The sequence below is a fragment of the Nicotiana tabacum genome, chromosome 10 (genome assembly GCF_000715075.1).
Source record: "Nicotiana tabacum cultivar K326 chromosome 10, ASM71507v2, whole genome shotgun sequence".
Taxonomy (NCBI): domain Eukaryota; kingdom Viridiplantae; phylum Streptophyta; class Magnoliopsida; order Solanales; family Solanaceae; genus Nicotiana; species Nicotiana tabacum.
The window spans coordinates 68,942,444-68,952,227 of NC_134089.1; the positions used below are offsets into that span (position 1 = coordinate 68,942,444).

General features: G+C 33.8%; 1 protein-coding gene across 1 annotated transcript; it reads left to right on the forward strand.

Moving 5' to 3' along the window:
- Positions 1-1,437: 1,437 nt before the first annotated feature.
- Positions 1,438-2,500, forward strand: LOC107796597 (uncharacterized). Its single transcript, XM_016619390.2, has one exon. The coding sequence runs from the start codon at positions 1,507-1,509 to the stop codon at positions 2,470-2,472; it is 966 nt and encodes a 321-aa protein (XP_016474876.1). The 5' UTR covers positions 1,438-1,506; the 3' UTR covers positions 2,473-2,500.
- Positions 2,501-9,784: the final 7,284 nt, after the last annotated feature.

The following is a 9,784-nucleotide window of genomic DNA, read 5'->3' on the forward strand; positions in this document are numbered from 1 at the left end:
ACATTGATGGCAGCAACAGTATGAGAACATCAAAATGATGAACATTTTGTTCAACATGAAGTAAGCAATTCCCAAGATATCTGAAAAGGAAAATCAAGTAGGATTCCACGAGGGTCTCTTTTCCAAGAAACATTAATATTTTCACAAAAACATTTTCTTTTAAAAAGAAGAAGAAGAAGAAGAAAGTCCAGCTGCAAACTTTTGAGACCAAGCTGTTGTACTAATTGAGAAACCCATGCATATATTTACTTGACCAACTTTCATATATTCTACGTACCAATTAAACTTTCGCTGAAAATTTATTTACCAGTACATGAAAATGGAAATATAATAGAGGAAACTTCTTGAATGGACATATCCACAGAACCATTCTATTAAGGTTTACTTTTGAATTTAGCATTCAAGTTAAAGAGTCTTCGAGTGCAGTTTTAACATATCATAGCAGAGTATTTATTAGATATACTACGTAATTATTTACTGTATTAGTTATCTTAATTATCTTAACAGAACCAACATGGTATGGAATGAAATGATGAAGTCCAGTGGGCTATCAATACGTGCAAAGGAAGAAGTGCAGGAGCTAACGTTTATCGTATTACATTGGCAACAACAGTGTATTATGTGTGTGCAAGAAAGGAATAATAGAATATTCCAAAAACAAATGAGGTCATAGTGCAGGAGGTCTACTTTAGAGCAAGTTTGTCAATAAAAGTGGGAGCTTACATAAGGAGGTTGAATTACTAGACTGTGCTTAATAGAAATCCAATTGATGTACGTAGATGAAGGAATTAGATGAACTTGAGGCAGGTAGTTCTGGAGCTTGCATGCTCAGGCTACTACTGTTTTCTATTTGGAGCTGTAAATATTTATAATTTTGATATATAAAACCGATAATTTGATAATAAAAAAATTATCTAAAGATTTTCTTATATTGTCGGCGCATCTAACTTAAACTCTTTAATTTACATATATGCCGATTAACTAGTGAACAAGTTAACTTCCCAGCATTACCAACTCAAAGTGAGCTTTACAAACTCAAAGCTCTGTTTATTTGCTGTACATTACTACATTATAACTATTCATAAACACTTAAAACTATTTAAAATTTTTAACCCCAACCTGTCTGTCCCTGAAAGTCATGTATGTACTTGAGGTTCTCGAGAACTTTGCTCCCTACCCAACCAGTCTCGTAACTCCACGTGTCACAAACACCGACACCCCTTCTTCGCCGCCGGGATTGTATATAAGTCTTCCTCCGTCGTCCTTAACGGCCCCGGAACCCTTCACTCACAATTCCAATGCAATTTCCTATAATATTAATAATAAAAATAATAATAAATACCAATAATACATATTTCAAGAAAATACATAGTCTCTTAATTATGGTCAAGATTTTTCACTTCATTTGCTGGCTAAAAAGGAGATGCTATTCAAAAGGAGAGAGGAAGATCTTGAAGAATTCCTCCTCCTATGCAAGAATAATAATCTTGTGAAATAAATAATTAAATGGAAAGAGGGATATGGAAAACCAACGTTGAGATGGCACCAACATGTCCTCGCTGTGGTTCCATCAATACCAAGTTTTGTTACTACAACAACTATAGTTTGACGCAGCCTAGGTACTTTTGCAAAGGTTGTAGAAGGTATTGGACCAAAGGTGGTTCTTTGAGGAATGTTCCCGTTGGTGGTGGCTGCAGGAAGAGCAGACGAGGTAAGTCGTCGTCTTCTTCAATTCGTTCATCATCAACAGATCATCATCATGGCCTTATTTCAAGAAATTTGGGTCGTGGGATTAATAGTTTAAATAATCCCTCTAATAATATTGATCAATCCACCACTTCCTTAGCACAAGGTGGTGATCATCATGGTCCAAGTATTGATCTTGCTTTAGTCTATGCAAATTTCTTGAATGATTCCTCAAAACCACAACCCGAGGTCCATCACCAGAACCTTGAACTTCCTGAATTATTGCCTAATGATCATCATCAAGCAGTCGTCGTCGGTCCATCATTCGTGTTTTCAGACATGATAAACATGGAGTTTGCTAGTGATTTAGGTCAAGAAACGCGATTAAGCGATGGAGATGGTGTCTACTTTAGTGGGATTGATGAGAAGCAGCAAACAATGCAGAATGTTATGAATCATAATGATGATGTTCACTATACGAACATGAACATGAATGCTAATAGTAGTAACAACGAATTAGGCAATTATATGCAGCTGCCTCCATTGCCTTGTGAAGAATTGGGAGCGTCATCAGAAGGGATGGCGTGGTCTAATTCTCATGATGATCATCATATGGTATTTACTAATGATATTCTTATAAATACAAGTCATTCATCAACTGGAGGACTAGAACCAGAACCAGAACCAGAAATATTAGCAGCACAAGATCCAAGTCATCATCACGCGAACGCTTATGATAGGAGCCTTTTCAGCTTGTCCAACTTTGGTAATATTTTCAGGCCTTGAAAATCCAAATGAGGTTTACTTTACTTCATTTTTGCAGTCTTCACATTCGATATATTGCATGTATAGAAAAGGGAAAATATTTTTCTGAAGAATAATACTGAATTTGTAATATTGGTTAAGGAACAACTTCCATATATATATATATATATATATATATATATATATATATATATATATATATATATATATATATACGAGAATTCAATAGGGGTTATATGATTCCATTTTGCACTTGCAATAACTGTTTTCCTTTCGTTTTACCCAACTTGTGATTTACCTAGGCATTTGTCCAAACAGTTTCACGAGTTTAAATATAGCTAAGGAGTTACTTAGGCATTTTGGTGATTTTCAAATTTGAGATGTCTCCGCTCTCTATGTTTTTAACTTTTTATCGTTTTACCAGTAATTTGTTGTACTCTTTAACTTCCCTTTAACTTAGTTCTGCGTACTTGTTCTGCATGCTTGTTTGCTTATGTCTAAAATTTAAGAAAAAGAAAGAAAAAAAGCATACAGTAGCGCTTAGCCATGTGTGTAGACCAAAATGTCTCTGAAGGAGGTCTATCGTAGCCTATGAGTAAGTCAAAACTACCAAAAGGGAGCGAGAAGTTAAAGAAAACATATACAGAAAGTACTCTTAGAGTTTGCGGTCTAAAATATACCATAACATATACTCCCTCCATTCCAATTTATTTATGTGAACCTAATTGAGTGGGCATGAAGTTTAAGAAAAAAAATAAAGACTTTTAAAATCTACGGTTCTAAACAAGCAATAATATTTATGTGGCTATAATTCTTTTGAAACTTGTGGTGTTAAATATGACAGAGTATTTGTATTGCTATAAAAGTTTCTTATTGAGTCAATGGTAGAATTGAAAATTTAAATTTTATTGTTTCCAAATTTAGAAAGCAGTCATTTTTTCTTAACGGGCCAAAAAAGAATAAGATGGGGTTCTGACACAATTACCCACAAAAACAAAACTATTTACCCTTGTCTATCAATTTATTTTTCTACCCATAAACTAATTGCATTTCCTACTCATAGTAGTTTTTGTGGAAATTTTTTCTTTATTCTCCAATTCTTTTTATTTCTATGCTTCTTTTCTTTCTTTTTTTCTTTTTTTTTTCTTTTCTCCTTTTCTTTTTTCTCGTTTTCTCGTTTTCTCGTTTTCTTTTTTTCTTTTTTTCCTTTTCTAATTTCATCTAACTTCTTTTTTATATTCTTTTTCTCTTCATAATCTAATTTCATTTACTGTTTTTACTATTTTTTATTATTCTTTTGTTATACTATTACTAAAGAAAAATTAAATTGTATACCAATTAAGTGTAGCTAATACAATCAAAAAATAATAACATATGATACCAGTATAGTATATAGCTATACCAACAGGGTATATAATTGTACGCAAAGAGGTAAAAAAAATTTAATTCAATTATTAAACTGAAATAATATTGGTTGTTAAAAAAAATTTCAAAAAATTCTAAAAGGATCTAATTGTAAGAGTATACCGTAACATTATATCACACATATATATATATATATATATATATATATATATATATATATATATATATATATATATATATATATATATATATATATATATATATATATATTAAAGATTAAAGCAAATTAAAAGGGAAAATGCATGCGAAAACATGAGGTGTGACAACTATTATAGTATATTGTATAGTATTACAGCATACTGTTACAGTATATTGCATATTATTACAGTATACTATAATAGTATACTGTTGCACTATAACTATATACTCATATAGTATATTTTATACTGTAGCGGTATACTGTTAGGTAACTGTGTTCTTCTTTGATTATTACAATATACTGTTGCAGTATATTGTAAACTATAATAGTATACTGTAGCAGTATAGCTATATACTCCTATAGCATATTGTATACTGTAGAGGTATACTGTAGCTGTGTTCTTCTTCGATTTTCAGCTGAAAATTTCGATCTCAATCACCTCAAATCAGCTCCAAATGCTGTCAAATTTCAGTATGAACTTTTAGAAGGTACTATAATCACTATTTAACAGCACCCACTTTGAATCAAACAAGAAATCTTTAAAATAAAAATTTTAAATTCAAGAGCTTCAAAACAAATCTCAATACATGTTCTCCTTCCATTTATTAATTCCCCAACAATTAAATACAGTAAATTTTATTTTATTCAATTTTCAGGCACACATAAATAAAAACAAACAATTTTCCCACAAACTTCCATAGATCTCTCCAGAGATACATTGATACTTGTTGTCCTCACTCGTATGGGCGGTGTTGATACCCAATTTTTCCATGTATATTTTTAATATGTAAAATACTTTCAAAATAGCATATATATGCATATATAAGTATGTCCCAAGGTTTTAATATTTTTCTCTTAATTTTTAAGGATTTTAAAATCAATTTATTGCCCTATCTTATCAAGAAAAAACCCAATAATTATTCCCAAAATTATTATTTTAGTAATTCATTTATGGGATTCACATATTTATACTAAAATATAGCTAACATAATTTTTCATGTTTTTACAAATTTATTTGGCATTTTTAAAGATAAATTGCATATAATTGCAATATTGGCCTCTTTTAAGATTTAATTGTATTTATATTTATAAAATTGACTCCAGTATTTTTATTTTCATAATTATATATTATTAATCATTTTAGTACCTTTAATTTACTCCCAGAAATTATTTTACTATTTTTTCTAAATTAAACAAGGGAAAAAATGGCTATTTAAATGTTAGCCCATTTCATTTCACTTCTGGCCGGATTTGGCACCCCAATTAAACCCAATTTTAGATCTCATTACCCGGCCCAATTCTTAAAATTACCCGACCCACGACCCTTTAAAATAACCCACCCGGCCCCCCTTTTGATCCAATCGTTGATCTAACAGATCAACGGCTTACACTATTTCTTTCCTTTTTAATTCCCCAATATCCCCAAACCCTATTCATTCTCACCGGTAGCCACCCCTAGATTCCCCATCTCCCAAATTCTCTCACAAAAACCCTAGCCGCCTCCCTCTATTTCCATCGTAAAACCACCGGAATCTATGGCTTCCAACGCAGCTGAAGTCTTATACCGACCTCCTATAACTCCTACACGCCGGGTTATTGAAGATTCAAGGCCTGACCACGAAGAAGCTTGGTCCAAGCTTCGTTTGATTCGAGTTCTATGGCCGTGTCCGGCCTTGCTCCGGCAAGCCATGACTATTCGAACCTGATCTCGACTTCTCCTACTCAGATCAACGACTTTCCAATCCTTTCTCACCATTTGGGTTCCTCTAAAACCCTAGCTTTTGAGGTTCTTCTGATTTCTTTAGATCTGTTCTAGTTCTGTGTTTTCCCTGAGCTTTTAGACGGTTTCTCGAGATATCTTTCAAAAACTATGCTTTCAAACCTTTATCTTTCCGATTTAGGGTTTTGTCGAGATGCTTCTCTTATTTTCATTAAGTTTCTTGTGTGTTTCTTCTACTATTAGTTTCTTCTACTGTGTTTGTCTCCTACTGTGTTCTTATGAGTTCTTCTACTATGTTTCCTATGTGTTTCTTCTACCATGTTCTTATGAGTTCTTCTACTATGTTTCGCATGTTGTTCTTTTACTATGTTTATCATGAGTTTCTTTTACTGGAAGATGCATGTTAAAGGTCTCAGTTCCTTTCAGAGATTTCTGAACTTATTTCGTTAGTATTTCTGCCTGATTTACTTGTTTTCGTCTCTACACTCGATTAATGGTAAAACCCTTAGAATTTGGGGGTTCATCCGAGTTTTGAGACCATTGGCTATGTGATTTGCTTGTTCTTCATCTCTAAACTTGTTTGATTTCAAAAACCCTAACTTTCTTTGGACCTATTTCGAGTTTCTGAAGATTGTTTCATCTGTTGCTCAACTGAGTCTTGAAATCTTTGTTTAAACATTGGTTTCTTTATATGATTCTGATTCCCTGCTAAACTTTTCTAAGGTCTTTCTAGTGGACCTTTTGTATGCTATTTGATACTTTCTCTTCTCCATTGCTGAGTTACCCTGTGATTACCATGTTCCTATAGTCTACTACTTACTGATTGTGCAATTGCATGACACTTTTTCTTCGTCCTAAATTCAGCCTCGCATGCCTAATACTTGCGTACTCTTTATATGTGCTGAACTTCCCCTCTAAATGGCTTTTAATTTTTTGAATGATTTCAGACTTCCTTTTGTGCAAGTCTGATTGATTTCTTTTCTTGTTTGCTGATTGCCATGTTACTTGGTTTGAGTCGAAAGCTTTCCTTAGCCTTTCTGACTTGGGTTCTTCATGGACCAGTAGTTACAAATATCTGATTCCTTGATCTACTGTGTACTAATTGATTCTTACCTTATTTTTTTAACCGCGTATTTCAAAACTCTGCCCTTAATTAAACTCCTAAGTATTTACCCCTAATTGCCTACTTTGCACAAGATGCTTATTTGATTTCTTTCCTTAAATAACTTTTGCTCATTACCGTTTAAGTCTGAATTCCTTAATTAAAGGAAATCTTATACTGATTGTTTTAATTGTTACCCAGTTCCATAATTATTTTTCTTACCTTATTTCTGCTTGTTTTTCACACTATAAATACATGACTCTTTCTATCACACCTCCCTTTTTACTACACCTCTGGAAGAGGGTATAAAAGAGTTTTTCCAATTAAAGGACAATCGAAACGGGATTTATTTATTTAAAGATTCATAGTCGCCACTTGAGAGATTTATGGTGTCCCAAGTCACCGGTTCCAATCCCGAATCGAGGAAAAGATTGACTCTGTTTAACAGTCCGCGAACCAGAAATCCGAGTAAGGAATTCTGTTAACCTGGGAGAAGGTGTTAGGCATTCCTGAATTCCGTGGTTCTAGCACGGTCGCTCAACTGTTATATCTGGCTTAATTATCTGATTTTAAACAATTTTGAACCTATGTGCAAACTTTAGTTTTAACCACTTTATTCAATTTTAAGGAAAAATTTGCAACGTTATTAAAATGCGTCTCAAACCACGTCACATAAATGCACCCGCGGTTTTTGACATATTTCAACATTGTTGAGATTTGGATTTGGGTCACATAAATGCGCACCCGAATTTAGGAAGGTAATTTATTTAAACAACGCGCCTAAAACAACTACGCATTTGCAACTTCGCGAGGGCCATAGAAATTTCACTAAATGGCACGCCTCGAATTCTACTTTTAAAAGAGATAGCATCTAACTAAGTAAACTACAGAATATGCATATTCAAAACTAATTTGAAATTATAGCACAACCTCTTACAGGGACAGTACCTGCATTTGTGGTAGTTTAATCACGGGTCTAAACCAGTGGAATCTCCGATTTTAAAATGATTACCAGAAAATGAACTCACATGGTAGCATCCACATGTCTGCATCCATTAACCAACTTCGTACTTAAACATAAGAATGAAACTATCGTAATCTTCTAAATGGACCAGGGATTTTCTCAATGAATCAGGGACAAAGAATAAATCCTGGACAAAACAAGGGCATGCCAAGATACATATTAAACTCGATTACAAAAAGAGGACACTCAAAAGCGAATGATTCAGCTAACGTTATGCTAAAGGATTTGCGCTGTAGTATCACCATTTCATGTATCTACTTAAGGAAACTCCAATACATACAAGAAACTTAAAAATGAGAGCTGACAAGAATCACTAAAGAAGAATTTTAAAACTTAGTTAAACAAAGCAGAAGGACTCCTCAAGCAAGTCATATGCCAATACCCAAAAGGAGACTTCAAACTAGGGGGGGGGAGAGAAACAAGTCTGGTCTGGACAGTAACTAGGATCGAAAATAATCCAATTGCTTCATTCCATCGTTGTAACTCAAGTTCCTGGTGTGTGTGCCTTAGCGATCACCAGATGGAAGAGACAACTTAATGAAGAATACAACTAGAGAAGAAGAAAACTGGTCTGTAGCAACAAATCTGGGAGGTCATGCAGCAACTAAAAAAAACTCTGTTCAACATGTAAATTTTACAGCTCAAAATGAACAAAACACTTAAAATCGTTTAGGCCTATGTCATCAAGCTTCATCACATTCAGCTTGTTATCATTCCACACCAGAACTATCAAACGATCAAAGTTAAACCAACTTATCTATCTCCTTCACAGATCGACACAGATTCATAAACGAGAATTTGACAATGTACCTTATGCATTCAATCAAGATGGCAGTTAAAAACTTTTCCTGGTTTCAAACTCGCGACTCAATCGCTAGCTCAAGCTAGACACTGCCAGCTTATATAAAACGAAACCAAAATGGAACAACATGCCTTAACCATCGATTAGAACAAAGCAGTTAACCGTTTAAACAAGGACTGGAATCTCATCATTTACGCTTCAACAGGACAAAAGATTCAAGAAGAGCTAACAAATACCAACTGATTTCAAGGGGAACAAAACACATACTAATAAGTTTCATATTGAACTCTATTTTAAGAAGTTCAACAGGCAGAAATGACTGCTGGAAACGTGAACCTCACTGGTCATCTCAATATGGTAAGCCATAAGGAGCACATACTATCGGGGAGAGCTTCAGCAGCTCCCTACCAGCACGAACAAAGCACATAGTTACAAAATCAAGGGCAAGAGAAAATTAAAAAGTTCTGATAAACAAAGAAATTTCACAGAAGGAGGTCATTTAGAATCTAGAAAACACACCTCACGAGAAGTAACCTCACAGTTTCATGCTCGCTCACGATCTTCAAAACTGAACTCATCATTCATTTGAAAAAAACGATGACATCTTGACTCGATAGTGGTAACTCGACACTCAAAAATAACAGTTAAAGCATAGAAAGCATAGAGGACGACTACTCAAAACGACTTACTGATTGAACGTACTCAAGCACATCATACCATTGAGAAGAAATTCATCAACAAGAAATTCAATTATAGAACAAAACACCATTCTCGATAGAGTCTCACAGCTCAAGAACACTTTATAACAGAGATGCGGAGGAGAAATAAATTGAACCTGAAATTTTGAACTTCTTTTAACAATTATAAACTCTGCAATACACCTTTTGACTCCAAATCCTAACGAGGTTCAGCAGCGAGTTAGCAAGACGACAGCAGAAAACAAAGCCTGAACTTCGATTTTTATTTCCTTGGAACTCAAATCCGGATTCAAAAATAAGAAAAACTTGTACATATGCTTCTCTTCAACTTTGAAAGGACTTTTCAAAGAAGAAAATAAACCCCGAAAACAATCAGTTCAAGAAGCCTTTTAACCCTTTTTTTTTCAGAAATTTTTTTCGAGT